Below are 19,171 nucleotides of genomic sequence, written 5' to 3'. Positions count from 1 at the left end.
GACACCATAAAGCATTATGGAGGCTTATACCAACTCTTAGTGCAGACCATATTATTCAGGTATCTATAATGCAAACTTGTTTTTGGGGCTTGACTTCTTAGCTTTGGGCAGCCTGTCTTAACTTAAATTTGAAAATCAACTTTTGGAGCCCTGAACACATTAGAGACAGGTATACTCTGAGCTTTATTTTTATTCAGCATGATATTACCCTCCTGTGGTAATGTGACTAAGAAAATGGGCTCTTTTGAAACCCCTTGTTGGTGCATTCAGGGATTGTCCAAAATAGACTACAGCTTTTTAAGAATTCAGACGATGTTTATCACAACATACATAATTTCTCAGGATATAGTTGTTAAGTTTATTCACTGTCTTTAGGCAGACAAGTCATAAATCCTATATCAATGCATTACTAAATGGATCAACAACAGTGAGGAAATATTCTCTAATAGATACCGTATCTCAAGCACATTTTATGTTTTTCCAGTTTGACTGCCAGACTCTCTGAGGCAGGAAATATAATAAAACTTACTGTATTCTGTGACAAATGGTCAGTAATAATGAAAAGGACATGCAACTAAAACCACAGTTATGGTCTTTTAAAACAAGCCAGCTAAAGCACAAATCACATTGTCCATCAATGCTCACAGGCTCATATGTGCATTAAAGATGTGATGAGATCTGTTCTTAGTTCTTGGAGATATGAGAAAGACAAGAGCCAGTGTTTGGTTTGTTCGCTCTGGGCACCTGTAGCAACATGGTGGTGTAACAATGCAGAGTCAAAAACCCAATGATTCTTATTTTCAGGTGATTATGTGTCGGTGAAAACATATTTATGATTGTTAAATTCCATATCTTTCTTAGATCCCCCTAAATTTTACACAATGGAACTTTTCCATCATTCAGTGTGCACCTGAACAGAAAGAAGTTTTTGGAGCATGAACAGTAACTCTCAGCCTTATCTGGAACAGCAAAAGTGTAGAAATATACAGATCGGTGTCTATCTGTGAGAGCCAGCCAACCCTAACACACAAGCACAATGACGGTACAAGCAGAGTTTTTATTGAATTTAAGCACCAGGGCAAACAGACTCTAATGTGTAAAGGCATCAAGAAGAGGCATGATGGCAGATACAATAAAAACCAACTCTTATGTTATGTTTTTTTTTTTTTTACCAGTTGTGTAATAAGTAATGTTATGTGTCATTGTCATCATTTGCAGATGATTGAACCCTAAAGGCAAACAGACAAATTAATCTTAGTTTTGTGGAGGAGACAGTTTGCATCTCATCAAATACCTATTACAGCCTTTCCTCCAGTCTTAACCATACCCAAGTGACCATACATATATACTGTAGAAAGAAAATCCTGGGATATAAACTGGGTATAAAAACATGTTCAGGTAGAGGTAAGGAGGGTCTAATGAAAACTGAAACTGTATTGAGTTGCATTGTGGAAACTACTACCATACTTATACTACCATTACTCAGTCAGTGTGAGACCCTGCTATATCTGTTTCTGCACATATTGTCTTTGTTAGACTTCATTAAAATTCTACTCAGACAGTTGCAATATCTTTAATTGTATGTACCACCTTTACCATAAGTTATTTTGTAAAAAGGTTTTGGGAACTGGAGGTGCCTCAGCCTGGTTGTGATTTAGAAGGGGGTGCATGGCCTAAAAAGTCTGGGAACTGCTGGCATATGAGATACGAACTATGCAGTATGTATACTAGACTTATTAGCTGAGATGACAGCTGAGCCTGATCGGGTTAATAGGTATGAGGCCTTAAGTAGTCAAAGAATCAGCTGCTGGCTGAAAGTTAAGGTGAAGAGATTAATTTTACATTTGGATTCAAAGCGTAAAAGACTCTGATGTCAGCGTGGAAATTATTCCACAGGAGGGGAAATATAGGAAAAGGTGCTGTGGCCAGCTGTCTCTTTTATCTCTGGGGACAGACAGGAGCTCTGTATTCTTAATATTCAGCGGAAGGAGATGTTACAGGTATGAAGGGGCATGTCCATTTACAATTTTCTAGGTCATCAGAAGCAAATTAAAGTCTGGTCTGACGTGTATACCAGGCCAACGTAAGGGAAGCTAAAATTTGTGTAATATGGTCAACCAATCCAGTTTTATTTAAGAGTCTAGCTGCTGCATTCTGAACCATCTCAAGGCTTTTAGTACCAGCACTAGGAAGAGTAAAACATGACAATAATCAAGGCTGGATCAACAAAACTGTTAATCAGGGTCTCTCCATTACCCAAGGATGAAAAAGATCTTTTAGCTTTAATGTGTAGCTGAGAAAAGACCGTGGTGCTTAGATCAAGAGCAAGGGTGGGACCAGATGTAGCACCAGGATTCTTGGCTGTCGCACTTTGAAGAATCACACAGTTGTCAAGAGTTACTGATACTTGATCAAACTGGTGTCTATGTCGAGCAGGGCCAATGAGCAGAACTTCAGTTTTATCAGAATTTAGGAGCAGGAAATTATGTGACACCCAGTGTTTCACAGCAGACAAGCAGCTTCTAATGCGAAAATTTGTGAAAGATAATTCACCTTTACAGGCACATACAGCTGAGTGTCATCAACATAGCAGAGGAAATTAAAGGGGCAGTGATCAGATGATGAGACTCAACAATTAACTCTTACCACCCTGTGATTGGTGATAGTCTCCTGTCACAGGCTAGATTTTCTAAAACCTGAGGACAGAGCCGAGAGGAGAAACAGAAGTCTTGTATCCCTTTTCCTTGCACATGAGCTGGTCTGGCTTGACTCGGTTTGACTCAGCCCAGAATGATAAGATTTTGCCTCTCCATTACAACAGAGATTGAAGGTGTCTTTGAGCTGAAGACGAGCTTAGCTTGAGTCGAGTGGCTGTAAAACGATGAATAAACACTTCATGTGCTATATGTTATTCTCAATAAAACTTTTTTTGAAAGCTTTTATTATTAATCTGCAAAACCAGGAAATTTTGGGTTTTCATCCGCACTCAAACTTAACATAACTCCTACTATGCTGAAAGTGAACATAGTCTAATAAGGGAGATACCAGAGTGTAAAAACAGCACCACAGGAGATAAACTACACTTCAAACCACTGAGATTCAGTTAGAAGCTACTGAGAGCTGAACAGACAGACTTTAAAATACATCTTTTTCTCTGCTCTCCTGCACACAGAGGACTTCACTTTTGCAGCACACGCTTGTTTGAGAGTCAGAAAGGGTCAGTCATCATGGGTTGGATGCAGTGGAGCCACAGCCCACTTGGAGGTGGGTCTGACTCGCTTCGGCTGCACTCCAGAGAGGGTCCACGTCAGTTGCAACTTGGCACAACTTGGGGAGTTAAAAGTGGTAATGGAAATGCAAATCAGCAAAGTTTGACAGTGTGACCAAAAGTGCCATAGTTTCCTCTCAGATGAATTAAATGACATATGCTCAAAGTTTATTAATCAGAAAGCAAATTGTTTTTCCAGTTGGTCTACGAGTACACAATGATCATTGGTATCAGAAGCTACACTGAAATCCAGTAACACAGAGAATCACTGAGGTGGAATCTGAACCCATTGTAAGCACATGATCATTTACCACTCCTGTATTTCAATTTCAGTATCAGGACCTGAATGCAGATTGAAAAGTTCAAAAACATTTTTATTAAATATGACGTTTTTATAAACGTTGCTGAAAGTTATGTAGGATTTAGTGACATCTAGTGGTAAGTTTGCACACATTGCAAACAAATCACTCTCCTGTTCTTTGCTTGTAGGAGAACCTACAGTGGCTGCAAAAGTCACAAAAACATGAGAGGCCGTATTTAGAGCCAGTGTTTGGTTCGTCCATTCAGGACAACTGTAGAAACATGACTGTGCAACATAGCCTCCATGAAAGACGCCCCAAACCTCTGTAGATATAAACAGCTCATTCAGAGTTAATGAAAATTAAGGCATTCTTATTTTCAGGTTACTATACTAATGAAAATATTTTTATGAATATTATATCCCATTTCTACAGCAGTCTTAAGACTAGTGGGGTCACAGAAATGGCCAGAGATATTTCAAACATTAGCCGGTAAGGGGTTGATGAGGCATGCAGGTGATTGGTTTGGAAGCTGACACTAGATAATGTTTTTAAGATAGTACACACTCATGCCATGAGGTAGAAAACTTACAGTTTGGATTCGCTGCATGCCATTTGCATGCCATTTTCCTCCAGCCTGCTTTAGTGTATGAGATTCATCAGCTAACCAGGGTGCAGACATCTTTGAGTTGCATCTTTGAGGTGCAACTCATTCCTGGAGACTAGAAAGGACTACTTTGAAGTTGCTTGGACATTTGTTAAGAGGGCCTGTCATTACAGTGAAAGGAGCCAGAACCAGGCAATCACTCACCAAGTGCAACTTAAGCTGACAGACCAATGTGGTGAGTGGTAAATACATCAGTAGGTCCACTGACAGTGCAAGGACAGGCTAGTGTTGCTTCAAATTGAATAAAAAAGGGCAGAGACACATAGCAGAAACTTCTATCTTGAGTAGGATTGTGACCAAACATCTGAAACCAAAAGTATCAAGAAGTGCCAGCAAGGCTTTAATCTGAGGTTTGAGTTCCTTAAACAAAATCTCATTATCTTCTAAAAAATGTGAATAAAGGCCAGGTGGTCAACAGAACACGATGTGGACTCTGTTCTGTTCCTGGTAACAGATTTCATAACAGTTGGGATACCACCAAGTCCTGGTGGAAACACACAAAGAGCAACTTTAGTTATAGCAGACATTCTGGGGAAAATGAATTCTCATTTGAATGAATAGAAAGTCCAAGTTGCTCTAATCAAAAAACTGAGATATCAGTGTGTCCATCTGCAAACACAAAGTTTGTTCTTTAAACCATTTAAAACATTTATTGAGATACTGGATGAGTCATGACCACTTTGATGCTCTGCACTCAGCTACAAGTGAAACCACAGGTGGCTGCTGTTAACTAGAAAACTTTCTGACACAATAAAGGCTTGACGGATTTGTCCAGTGGATGTAACTGTATAGGAGACACCAGGGAGTGTTGTAACTCCATGTTAATTGTAACACTGTCAGTTTGACCAATCAGAAAAAAAGTTGCAGCGATGCTATTAATATTGTACTCTTACAATTCTTTTTGTATCTGAGAGCAACATTATGGATTTTATTACCAAAAAGTGGATTTTCAGGTGAGAGAGTAAATTTTACTTTCAAGATTATCTTTTGCCTAGTGGTCTGCGTATTGTATGTACAAGGATTTGACTTGCATAACCTCAATCAACAGTTTATGTAGTGTGATGCTGACACTGACAGTGTTACAACTGACCAGGTGTTACAACACTCCCTGGTCTCCCCTATACAATTACATCTATTAAACAAAGCCCAAAACCTCTTATTGTGCCTGACTGCTGTCTCCATTTTTGACTTCAACTTTCTATCCATTCAAATGAGAATTAATTTTCTCTTCGGTACATCTTAAATCTGCAAATCACCTTTAATTGTTACTACTTATCCCAGCTAGTGTTAAAACTCACCCCAGTGGTGCAATAGTTTGTAACAACTCTTTATATTTGACATTAATGCACATAATTTGTGATTGTATCATAGATGTCCAATTGAGCTGTATTTGTAATAGACAACATATGTATTGTGTATCAAAGTTTGAGAGATTTAGTATGAACAAGCACTGAATTACTGATTCTCAAACAAAAAGTGTTACTACCATCCCCACTTTCTCCAAGTCTGCAACTCTTGCAAGGGGTGTGTGTGTATTTGCAATCTCATTTCTTTCCAATTTTCTGATAACTTTCAAATTTTCATTTTATTTTCATTTTGACAGAACAAAAAGGCTGACAAAACGCTAAAATAAGTAAATTCTATACTATTCTATACAGATTCGTGTGATATTTTTATATTCTTTTCTATTCTAATATTAGGGAGGCACAAACTCTTCATCATAATAAATACAAATGACTCTAGATTATCCACAAATCCAAGTATGTCCAAATCCGAGTGATAACTGCGACTTGGTCCTCTGGTACAACCGCTCAGTCAAACAAAGGGACGATCACTGCAAAGGATATTCACATGAAAAACATTTATTAACGGTTCGTTTCACTATAGTTGGGATATTTATTCAGTTTTTATTACCGTTGTGTATTGTACATACCATGCTTTCGTTGCTGAGAAGAATAAGGGATGAACACGGTTGATTTTATACATTATATCAACACATTTTCTTTTATTTTGGTTGAAACAGTTCAGACATGTTGATGGCCACATGTGGAGATCAAACCTTGTTTTTTTTCCTTACAGTTGAATATGGTGTTATCTATTTCTGTTTTCTCTCAGCTCACATCATCACGCTGTAGCAAAAGTCAGGTGGAGTCCTGTTCCCTTTTTGTCCCCCATTGTCCCTCCACACACAGTGACTCTTAATTCCCATGAAGTATTGGAACATTTTCAGACAAAGGCTCGCTGTTATCCGGCCCGCACAGATGGGTTACTGACGCCGAATTTGCCTGAAAAGACAAAAGAGGACTCTAACCGTAAGAGCAAAACTGAGGAGAAGTCTACCCCCCCCCCCCCATTCCCCATCCTCTCCTCCAGCTCATCACCCTCATCATCCCCCCTCTGTCCCAGCGGGCGGAGATGGACGCGTGCAGCAAGTGTGCCTCTCAGTGTCAGGACAGCAGCGCTCAACACCATCATGTCTGCATGATGGTGACCTCCACATTTACACTCTTCTGTCTCAACTTGTTGAAATACTCCAATCGCCCCAAACTCCATGTAAATTGTAGTAAACAGAAAAGACAAACGGATCAGTATCATATTATAAACAAAACAAAATTCGCATTATTAAGACACTCAAACTTATATCAAAAAAGTTTTTGTAACCTGACTTGTTATAACATGAAGTTTCATGAGTTATCACGTTATAACTGAAACGTTTATGTTATGACAATAAGTTATCATGTCATATCTTGACATTCTTCACTATATCAACACGAACAATTGAACAATATGTTATCATGTTGCAGCGTGAAATGTTTTATGTTACAAAAATAAGTTATCATGTTATAACACGAAACGTTTCATGTTATAACAATAAGTTACCATATTATAATACCAAATTCCTCACATTATTACAACATATAACATTAAACTTCTCACGTTATAAGGTGATACAGATCCGTTTTTTCTGTTGTGGCAGTAAAATGCTTCCATTCTATTGCGCCATGAGAAGGGAAAATCAAACTGAGAAGTGCAAATCCCTTTTCCTTTGCATGACTGCTTTCATATAGCCTATTTAACAATTTTGCATTCGTAATTCTGAATGGACTTCGTGCCTTTATGTTGCAGAGTTTTTACCATGTCAGAGTAAAAGTACAGGTAAAGATTCTGAGTGTGCGTTTTTCTAGGGCAAACAATTTGATATGTAAGAACTTTGTGGCTGGAGTCACAATACAATCGGGTCTTCCAGACAAACAACCTCTGTCTCCATCAACAGATTGAGCTTCGTTTTTCGTCATCACCATATAATATTGATAAACAAGCATCTCATGATAGCTTGGACGCTAAAACATCCTGGAGTCAAGCTGGAGGAGACAATTGCAGCAAACAGGGGGGTGAGAAAGGTTTGTTCCAGTTGGACACTAACAACATGGAACCATAAGAAGCATGCAGATGGGGTACCCACGCCACAACTGCGTGGAGATCATGTGTCGTGCGTGTAAAGTTTATAGAAAAAGAGCACATGCATGTTGTCTGTGTGTGCGTGCGTGCATGGATGAGAGATGGCTCCATGGAGGTGGGATGGGGAGATTCGCTCTTTACGATGCTGGTGCGGTGCAGAAGGGTGTGTGCGGGGGGTGGGGTCGATGGGTGGAGGTTTAGGACCGGCGGGGTGGGGTTGAGGGCTCGGTAACAGACAGCCATCTGGCCCTCGTGGCGCGTGCTGCGCGCGTGGTTCCCTTGAGTGCAGTGGTATTTGATGGGCTGTCAAGTCGCTCCAGTTTTTATTCAAAATTAGAAAATCTCAAAGCTGCAATTCAAAGTTTGATTCATTCCTCGCAGGGCACCATGGTCGGTTATTAATACAGCAAATCCACAAGCAAATCATATAAATATTTGTGAGTTAAAACCCAACCTCATCTTGTATTTTTATATTTCGCGGTGGCTATTGTGAGTGAAGTACGCGCTCCCTCACCACCCACTCAATGTTTTCCAGCCCCCACCGCCGTGCATGAGGCGTTGGCAGCAGCGGGATACACCCTACAGGTAGGGAGACCCCCCCCCGGGCAGAAAGAGCATACAAACGTCATATGCAAAACTATTGTTGTCAAAGTCTACGAACAGATGTTATTTGAAAGTAGCGTGGCTTGGGTATGAGATTGCAGTAGGAGTCTGTATCTCTGTGGACACTTTTCCATTCACGCAAGCCTGACGCCCATGTCAGCAATGTGTATTGCCCCCTGTTGTTCTAAGCGTGTATGTCTGTATGCATATAAATATAATATAATATAATATAATATAATATAATATAATATATATATATATATATATATATATATATATATATATATATATATACACACACACACACACACACACACACACACACACACAAACACACATACATATACACATACACACATATATAGATGAATGTTTTAGTCTACATATATTATGCCTTTTGTTCTGCACCTTTCATACAGAGTTTCGTACGATAATTACAATATATATATGCAGCCAGCCATAATGATAATATTAATGTTATTATTAATAATATTACTATTAATAATAATAGTAATAATAATAAAGTGTATTTGTGTAGCACAACAATAAAATACACAGGAATAAAAGAGCAACGAAACCGATAGATGTTTAAAAACAGTAAAGAAAATACCAATAATAAAATATTTTTTTAAAAATTGCGCAATGAAACTTCAAATACGTGAACGTCAAGAATAATATACTATTTATGAAACAATTAAGTTAATTTTATGTTATTTAATATTTTGTAAATTAGAGAGTTCGCCGAATATGTATTTGGTGAATGAGCATTCTGTGCGTCCAAGCTTTAGGCTTCTTTACGCACACATTTTTTTCAGCTTCTTGACGCAGGTTTTGCTTGATTTTGTCTGTGCATCATAACGCAGACACGCATTGCAGTTGTCACGCATGGATTAGAGAAGAAGACAGATGGTTATCTTACTAAATTTCATGGTTTTGTGTTGTTTTCATCCAATACGTGGCCTGTCCAAATCGTTTCGTGTTGGCTTGGGGGCGTACCTGTGACGCACGGAGACCGACGCCACGGACCTGGATATATACCGCAGCTCGTGGCCGTTAGAGTCACATCTTCTCCGACTTCTGTTCTGGACACTTCTCTGGCACAAAGACGAAGCTGAAAATGTCTCCAAACATGACCTGTGAAACTCTCCCCTCCTTTTCTCCAAGGCTAACTGTGGCCAAAAGAAAAGAGGCTCTTGAGCTCAGAAAGGTAAGCAACCCACTGAATTTTGCTTCATTATTTTAAACATTTTCTCTGTTTTCCTCTCAATGTATCGAATGAATGCTAAATATTACGTGTTCTTTTCAGACAATGAAGCCTTTGATGGAAAAAAGAAGGCGCGCCCGTATCAACGACAGCCTGAACCATCTGAAAAACCTCATCCTTCCCCTCACAGGCAGAGATGTAAGTTATTATAAAGATTTCAATATATGCAAAAACATATTCACATGTATATTAAAGTCGAGACAACGTTCAGGTTCGTGTGTTTAACCTTTGCTTTTTTATTTTCTGCAGAAGACTCGCTACTCCAAGCTTGAGAAAGCCGACGTCCTGGAGATGACTGTGAGGTTCCTCAGCGATATTCCTCCTCTTAACACCAAAAGTGAGTTTTGCTTCTGTTTGTTCAATGCGTTTATTGATACAGCGATATATGTTCAATTGACTCTTTTTTATTTTTGAACAACAAAACTTAACATTTCATTTTCTTTTCAGACTCAGCAGAAAGTTACAGAGAAGGCTACAAAGCCTGCCTGCAGCGCGTCTCCGCTCTGCTCCCCAAAACCAGCCTGGATCAAGACGCGTGCCAGCGGGTGAAAGACTACATCCATAAATCCATGTCCGCCACTGTCACCCCAACCTGCCTGAACTGCTGCGCTCAGAGCTCCAGGACCTTCCCTCAGATCCACCAGAGACTTCTGAACCTCAAATCCAGCTTCAGTTCCAAACTGGAGAGTCAGTCCCGCAGCAGCAGCGCTGTGGTTCCCAGCGGCGCGCAGGCTGCAGGTCCGCAGTCTGTCTGCGCGGCCATGTGGAGACCTTGGTAGATTTCTTCACTTAAAAGCCTGCGAAAAGACTGTAAATTGTTTCATGTTGAGATAGATCACTTGTAAATATGCACAGTGATTCACCGCCTCGGTTCCGTTGATGAAAAGCCAGAATTCATCGTTAAATCGTATTTGTTGAGTATTATATACTTGAGTATTGCGCACGAGTCTGCTGTCCTATATACGTTGACAAGTTTAGACAGTCGTATTTTTTAAATCTGCATGTATGTATACGTTGAATATTTAGTCTTCGTTGCAGACTAAATGATGAAGGGCCATTGAAACAGCCCTGTAAGACCCAAAGGGTCAGTGTGTATACATTTGCACGATAGACTTCAATGTTCTGAGTCTGTGCAGATGAACCCTGTAGACATGTTGTGTGTCACTGCAAGTATCTCTGTTGGGATGTGTATTATTTTTGCTACTTACAGCAAATGTTGTATATATGTTATATAAACACAAATAAAACTGCGATTTCGTGGTTAAATCTTGTCTTGATTTTTTTTTGTTCACATTTTGTGGCCGTTTGTAATAATACTGGTTGTAATTACGCGTCACTAACACAACCATTAACGGTTGTATGATGATGGACAAGAAGAAGAAAATATTATTTAGTTGGGACACTTAACACACACGGAGAAACCGAATGTGCTTTTCATTCAAATTCATACATGGACAGAAAAAACAGTTCTGAGCAAATATCGCACACAGAAAACTGTGTGCAAAGATGCATACTATTTCTAAACTATATTTTAATGGAGTTTTACAGTTATAGCAAACATTATATACTAACAAAATGGTCAGACTTGGCAGCAAATATAGTAAACCACCAGGTCAATAGGGAAGTAAATAAAAACACAAGATGCATATTACTGAAAGGCAACAGAAAAATGTTTTGAGGCTGCCTCCTTCCAACAATAGAAGCATAAAAGTAAAGACAACTTCAGCAGACATCGAACTGACCATTTGGCGCATAAAATATGATGTAATGTTTCCTTACATGGCGGCGCCTCTCTATTTAATGAGTAAATATCTGGTGACATCTGTCCAACAGATTTCAACAGAATAAAAACCGTTAGGCAGAATACATGTTGTGGTCAAAAGCGCCCCAGCAGGCAACATCAAATATTGCCCCTGTGTGCATTATGCTGGAGTAAATGCGGTCTCTGCTGCCCCCCTCCGACGGCTGTAGGTACTGACGTGGTTATGGTTTCTATTCCTTTTGCACAACCACGTCTCTTATTTACCTCTTCGAAAGGCGCCGGCCACTAACAGTAAGTCACATGGCTATTGTTAGGCTAACCGCACCTTGTAATAGACAGCCTGTTCAAAGACTTTTAAATGATGTACTTGCAAAACAGTGAAGCTGCGTGACATACAGCATCCTGTTTGCATGTATGATCAGTACTTTTCCTCCACATGAGTCATTTGTCAGAGAGCCAGTGAGCAGAGTAGCCGGCGGACACCGGAGATCTCCCCTCACATCAGACACACACAGATCTCGCCGCAACACGAGACCAGCAAACCCCGAGACCTTATCGTCTTCACCATCCTCATCATCACCATGTCGCTACCGCAGGCGCAGGAGACAGCATCCTCCCTTCAATTATGCAGGTAGGACGTTAAATACGACACATTAACACGTGCGCGAGCAGCCTTCACATGCTAATAACGTGCTGTTGGTCGACAAATGACGAGGAAAAGGAGAGGCGCGCGACTACCGGCCGGCGTCACGGGATGATAACCCAGATAATCCGCTTCACGTCCTGCTGGAAACATACAGGACGAAACGGTGTTCACTGAGCTCTGCCGGTGGTCGACCATGTTAAATCTTAGCTACACTATGACGAATCAAACAGCGTGTTTTCGGGGTGTTTATCCTCCCGTGTGCTCCCGGCCGGTGGAGGTGAATACCGTCTATGTCGCATGTCCTCTCTGTGATGACCTCAGCACGGTTAGCACCGGCAGGACACACGCTAAAACTACAAGGGCACGTTAAGGTCGCCATCATTTCAGAAAAGTCCCCTAAAACTTTGATTTTATAGCCAATAAATTGCATAATTTGTCTCCTGTAAATCGTTGGTCTGGACCGTGTCAGTATATCGCGTGTAGTTGGTCCCCTGTGTGTGTTGAAAATGACCAGAAGAAGCGCACAGAAATCAAACAGCCAGCTGTGTTTCATGCAGTGCTAATGAGAGCTGCTTCCTATTAAAATACCTTTGCACTGAGCTGGTTTCCCTCCCCAGCAGCAGCAGCATGCTCAGTTTGTTGTACTTGTGCTCGCCCGTGGGTGGAGCCATAACTCAGTCACAGTACTGCTCTTTCCTCACCGAGCTGCTTCACAGATCCCCTTCAGTTCAGTTCAGGTGAAAATTACTCCATATTGAAAGTTGTAGTGTTAAGATAGTCTTTGACATCGGTCATCGATAGGGGATCTTTTTATTGATTAAAAAAAACCCTTAACATTTGATTTACATATTCATTAACAAAAGATAAATGCAAGCATGTGAGCAAACTAATCTCCTAAATGTCTGTGTGATACCAATCCATAACAATAATCCATTTATCTATCTATTACTGAAACACACTGGCCAATCAGCTGCATCATTATTCCAAGTGTACAGACAATTTTGTGAGACAAAATGGAAATTTTTGTAACTTCACTGTTTCACTGACATACCCTCCACCTCATAAACCACAGGCGCTAATGCAGAGGGCGAGGCTAGTGCAGCTAATGTTAGCAACGTGGTGCCCAACCCTGGTCCTCAGGGACCCCTGTCCTGCATGTTTTAGATCAGTGTTCCCACACCTGATTCAAATGATCAGGCTTCTGCAGAGGCTTGATGATGAGCTGATCATGTGAATCAGGTGTGTTGGAGCAGGGAAACATCTAAAACATGCAGGACAGTGGGCCCTGAGGACCAGGGTTGGGCACCACTGTGTTAGCATATTATCTGTCTACCAACTAAGGGATCTATGGCCTGAAAAGTATTGAAGACCCCTTATCTATAACATGTTTTGTTTTAAAAATCTCCCGTAGTTTGTCTCATAGCTTTAAATTCTCCCAAAACAGTAGCATAAACTTGAGCTCTGTCACTTATCATGTTATTAATATACCATTTTCCCAGCAGCCATTTTGACATGAAATAGTTGGTTAAACACAGGTGTTGCCAGTGATACTGATTAAGGTTTCCTCCACTCAGGTCAAAAAGAGTCACAGTGCTGCTTTTGATCATGTTGGTTCACTGGTGAGGCTCTGCTACAGTAAATGGAACAGGACAGTGGGATTAGTATAATTTGTAACACCTGTGTTTACCCTACTACTAATATCAGTATGGCCACTGTGAAAAAGGAGTATATGACCAGCTCTTTTGTTGACCCACATGCTGCTTTGTGTTTGTTAGGATTCATGTAAACATGTCTGACACAATCACTCAATAAAGTGTTTCTAAAAACTTAAAAAAAAAAAAAAAAAGCTGTCTACATGAGAGACCCTGAAAGCAGATTTGGTTAATGATTGAGTCATTATATTTTCCCCTTAATGTTAGTAAAGTCACATTGTCCCTTCAAGTACCCCCTGTAAGAAATTACCACAATCATGTCATGGCATGATACAATTTTCTGATCATGTTAGACCCAAAATGTCCACCTGTTTGGTCTTAATTAGGGTTGTTCTGATACCAATGTCAGTATCAGAAATACCTCTGACACAGCCTAAAATACTGCATCGGGTAAATGCGAGTAAGTGACTTAAGGCGCAGTCCCATATCACATAATTTATTATCCCCAAAACAGGCTTGTGCTACTTTCCAGCAGTTTCTTGTACACCAAATCTTTTAAAATGTGAGCCAGGCCATACAGCATGATAGCCATCATATCAAATCCACACAGCTGTTAAATAATAATGATACTATATATAATTTTTTAATGCACTGGTATCATATCCGTTGTTTGTATCAGTCGGCATGTAAAGTTCAGGTATTGGAATCGTGATGGAAAAAATGGTATTAGAGTGTCTCCATAATATACAGGTGCTGCTTTGTCTGTGTTAGAAAAAAATGCTACATTTCCAGAAATGACCTTTACCTTCAATTCAAACAGTATGAACAGTTAAAGGTGGGTGTGTATGCAAATATAGGAGATTACTGACAGGAGACTGTCAGTTTGTATTTATAGGGGTTTATCAGTGATTGTGTCCACTCCTCTCACTTAAAATTCAGCATGTCTACAGCTGCAATACAGAGGACACTCCTCTCTCCATAGAAACTGGTTGGAGACATTGATGCGCCTCTTGCTGCACAATTGTTTGATGTTAAAATGGGAAATTTTGTGTCTTACTTCTATTTTTCCACTGTAACTCCAGTGTAGCTTCATCAGAAAAAAATAAAAGATAAAAATTTGCCTTCAAATGTGGGATATGTCATTGACAGCCTTTTTTTGCAATGCTTAAGTCTTTTAAAAAGAACCTGATGATGGTGTCATATAGGGATGCACCGATCGACTGGCCAGAGTCTAGAACTGGCCGGTTTTCTGCGTGACAGGCTCTGACTGGTGACCGGCCGGTCAGCGTCACATATCCAATTCTTTGCCCATCATCACACACGTGTTCTGCATGATGGTCACGTCACGCACACAGCAGACAAACTGACTGTTATATTACACCCACCACAGCGCTGATCACAGCTACACACACTCAGACACACACACATGCTTGCACGAAGAACAGGATAAAGGGAAGACAGACAGTCTACAACGAGACAGAGCAGCTGGCAATGTCTCAGAACAGCCGTAAACTTTGTAGCTCTTCAGGCTAATGTTTTAATTGTCTCTCTGTTGTCACAGAGGGACAATTAAAATCTCACCTTCTGTTCTGGCTGAAGAATAAACAACCTGTAACCTGGGAGGACTTTGGAGAAAATGTAAAATAGTATTTAATGAATATTTAATCCTCAGAATTTTATTATGAACATCAATTTAACTTTTACAAAAAAAGTTGCAAATATGTTTGTGAATGCTGTCAATTATAGTTCTTAGAAAGACTGAAAATCGGACTTGGCCAAAATCGAGATCAGCAGGTCAGACCCTTAAAAAAGAATTGGGCAAGAAAATTGAAATCGGTGCATCTCTAGTATCATATCACCTCTTCCTGGGCTGCAAACCAGAATGTTGTCTCTTGGTCCACTTTTCACTCCTAATGGCCAAACTGTTTCCCATCCAGAAATATTTCAGAGATGCATTTTTTTTGTCCATGAGATTTCTTACCTTCTTGTCAGGACCATGTACACTTTCAGGTATTGTCGGGTTAAGGTTGGGGTTAGGGTTTCATCAGTTGTGATAAACAGTGCAGACCCACTGTAAATATATGGACTGTGGATAAACAGTAAATAAATAGTACTGTAAATAAACAGGAGTTTTCATCTGAGCCCTGTACATTTGGAAACATTGTACACTGTTTAGATTTCTGTCTTCCGTTTTTGCCATGGATAAAACTTGATTTGCTCAGCTTGCTCTTGACTAGGTCCAGATGAGATCTGGACCACGCTTTCCTGCACACCTTGAATTGCCAGATTATTATTGGAGCTGTGACCTTGACTCTTGTATACTGCTGCTTGTTTACAAATGTGGCAATTAAAGACCAGTTTGTTCTGCTAGCTTGTAAAGTGCTTGGGATTATAGTGTCATCAAAAAAATGTAGATAATCTTTTCCTCAGGCTGTTCACACCTTCAATTATGGATATGTGGCATGGGTGCTTCAAAGTTGTGTAGATACAGTTCTCACTGTTTGACAAATACCCTCCTTACCTGGTGACACAGGATTGTCTGGGTAAAATACAGTTCTATCGTGTTTGTGATACAGATTTCTCTCCACCGCGGCCAGTTTCTTGTACTTCGCTATGTACCTGCTGTCAAGACTCAGGACAAAAATGGCACCAAGATCTGCTTTTCTGAAGCTAATTCATAGTTTTCGCCACTGTTCATCTTGGTACAGGTAAAGGTTTGGTGTTTTGTGTTTGTTTTGGTTGTGGTTTATGCATTTAGTCATGCCAATACTGTGCCCTTTAAGCGAGTTATAAGTTATATTTTAATGGTGACGCTACTCTAACAAAAGGGATTAATGTGACAAAACAAGTTTCCTATTTTTATAATCAATTAATTGTTTCATTTTTAAGCAAAAATGTCAAACATTCGCTGGTTCCAGCTTCTTAAATCTGAGGATTTGCTGCTTTTCTTTATCATTTATGGTAATAAGTGAGTCATTGGTTTTTGGACTATTGATTGGTCAAATGATGCTAACTGAAAATGCCACTTTGGGTTCTGGGAAATTGTGATGAGCATTTTTCCACAACGTTTTTACATTTTATAGACAGAATGATTAACTGATTAATTGTTAAATAAATAAATAAATAAAATAAAAATCTCTGGATAAGGAAAATAGAGTTGTTAGTTGTATCCCTGGTGGATGGATCTTACTCATAACTACCCAGTAACGCCTCTTTTTGCTCTGCGCTCAAGAAACAGTTGAGCAAACTGGTACCTCTGTCAACTTTCTCCTTTTTACTATAAAAGCGACATATGATCACATCTTAGTTTAGCTACTGTTAGCAAAACCCTATCTACCTAGCTAGCTAATCTACATCAATTATTAGCTAGCTTGGTGGCCATTTTGCTAATTAGCTAACTACGTGAATAGGGCTTATATGTCATGCTTATGTGGCAACATAATTCAACTATCTTTCATATTCAGTTTTCTTTTTAACATGGACGAGCTTAGCACATAATGTCCTAGTACAGAAAAGAAGAAGGTCGACCAAGGTGCCAAACTGGTTCAACTGTCATTGGAGCACAGAACAGAAAAGGGGCAGGACTTTGGAAAAGGCAGCTACTGCCATTTGTAGACTAACAAAGCACACCGAACCAAACCATAGGGAAACCTGTGAGAAATGTCACACAAAACATATAGATTATCAGTTAGTACACTTTTAATTGGTTAAGTTCTAATGCGTGATTAATGATTAATCACCTGCATCCCTCTACCTGTAAGGTTTACATCGATTTTGTAACAGACTATTGTGCTATTCTTCATTAGTGGGTTTAGGGTTTTGTGTTGTTTGTCTCTCATTGTTACATTTGTAAAAACTAGGTTTGGTAAGTTATTTTCATTATTATTCTAACTCTACTTTTCCTAAAGTTTGTTGAGGGAAAATCCTATTGAAATGTATTTTTATAAATTAAGCAATTAGGGACAGTTTGTAACAGAAAACACGTTTGAACTGTGCTTCACGTGTGTCTCTGGGCGTCTCGGCAGACATGTTACTGAGGTATTTCTTACTCTACCTGCCAGCTGTGACACACAAACCGAGGTGTGATGATGATAGATTTTACTGGTTGACCGTCTCTTTGTGCATGAGTGGGTGTGTGGAAATCCAGTCTGGCCAGTCGTGATGCCTAAGGTGGGGCCAACCGCATGACGTCACTCACGGCGGCAGCATCAGGGCTCAAAATCATAGAGGATGTGAATGAAGAGATCATTCAGAAGGGTGGTGTGTTAGAGAGTCACAGACAGAAAGTCAATCAGAGTTCAAAGATGCGTTGCTTTAGGCCTCGGAGCAGCAGGGGAGTAGATGAGGTGGATAAAAAAGCAGCTGTGGAGAAACGCCAAGCAAGTCAAAGTCAGCAAGTCAGTAGAGATGTCAGGAATGCTGGGGAGGCAGGAGCTCAGCAGGGCTCTAAATATCAACTCAGCAGGTAATTCACCTCTGACGCACACACACACACTCATTAATGCTGAATACACAGGAGAGTGTTTCACTCTCTGCTTCCGTCAACACACACAAAACTTGTGCTTTGTCACAAAATTTAAGCCATTACAAGAATTTTAAAAATACGTTTGTTGAAAGTTGTTGGATGCTAAATGAATTGCGCTGTACACAATATTGTATCATATCATATTGCATCGTATCGTATCATACAGTATCATATTTTTGAAGCTGTAGCCTGTGGTCCTGCTGATGGGATTGTTGTATATGTATGGTATGACATGGTATTTTTGAGGCTGAGGCATGTTGTGCTATTGATTGGATTACAACATAACATACCCCTTTGCCTATACAGAATGTATTAACAGTGTAGGATATTTTTCTTCATGTTTGTACAACATAAATGAAGTGGACAAAATAATACAATGAGAATATTCTTTCATATACAACAGCCTCATATCATATATAGTATAATAAACATAGAGGTAAAGCAACACCTCCCTGTCACTATGCATTTCACGGCAGTAGAATATTAGACTGCAATGGAATATGCAGGAGTTACTAATGTATTTTTGTTTACTATGTGTATTACAACAGTGCCATGTGTATTGCTCATGCTCTGTTCTCGATGCCGTTGAAGTGTTCCTTGGTGTTGCAACTGTAAAATTCCCCACGTGTTTAAATGCAACTCTGACTCACACTGTTTGTAGAGGAAGTCACCAGTAAGTCCGTCATTCATATAAACTAATGGTGTCAAGATGTGGATTTTCCTGCTTTTTATTGCACACGCATGCTCACATGTGCACACACACACACACACGCACACACACACACACACACACACACACACACACACACACACACACACACACACACACACACACACACACACACACATTTTCACATGATTAGTCAAATCTCAACAGTGCATTCCTTTTATGTTTGCGACCTCTGTGTGTATGTAGGCAGATCAGATCATAACTTGTAAGACTAGTTTAACCTACACCTGGAGGAATTAGAAACAGCTGATGTGCATGACTGCATACTGCTCTGTCACTGATAATGATTATACATA

The 19,171-nt window shown here is 39.9% G+C and overlaps 2 protein-coding genes across 5 annotated transcripts in view; both read left to right on the top strand.

The window, feature by feature from the left end:
* Positions 1-9,351: 9,351 nt before the first annotated feature.
* Positions 9,352-10,838, top strand: LOC146325448 (transcription factor HES-2-like). The gene is made up of 4 exons (XM_084720032.1): positions 9,352-9,503; positions 9,603-9,698; positions 9,810-9,897; positions 10,008-10,838. Exons 1-4 carry the CDS (start codon positions 9,414-9,416, stop codon positions 10,337-10,339), a joined length of 606 nt encoding a protein of 201 aa, XP_084576158.1. The 5' UTR covers positions 9,352-9,413; the 3' UTR covers positions 10,340-10,838.
* Positions 10,839-11,698: 860 nt separating this feature from the next.
* The window catches only part of acot7 (acyl-CoA thioesterase 7), a 76,369-nt gene continuing 68,896 nt past the window's right edge, over positions 11,699-19,171 (top strand). For 2 of the 4 annotated variants that reach the window (XM_084721491.1, XM_084721489.1), the window contains exon 1: positions 11,699-11,953. In XM_084721491.1, the coding sequence (XP_084577617.1) occupies positions 11,904-11,953 (50 nt within the window). In that variant the 5' untranslated portion in view covers positions 11,699-11,903. Of the gene's footprint in view, positions 11,954-17,848; positions 18,086-19,171 lie in introns of those variants that run through there. The other 2 variants (XM_084721488.1, XM_084721487.1) reach the window with 1 other exon arrangement.

The sequence above is a fragment of the Lutjanus erythropterus genome, chromosome 6 (genome assembly GCF_056507025.1).
Source record: "Lutjanus erythropterus isolate fLutEry1 chromosome 6, fLutEry1.hap2, whole genome shotgun sequence".
Lineage (NCBI taxonomy): Eukaryota > Metazoa > Chordata > Actinopteri > Lutjaniformes > Lutjanidae > Lutjanus > Lutjanus erythropterus.
The sequence above is the reverse complement of the archived record's forward strand: the minus strand, read 5'-3'. Positions and strand labels throughout refer to the sequence as shown.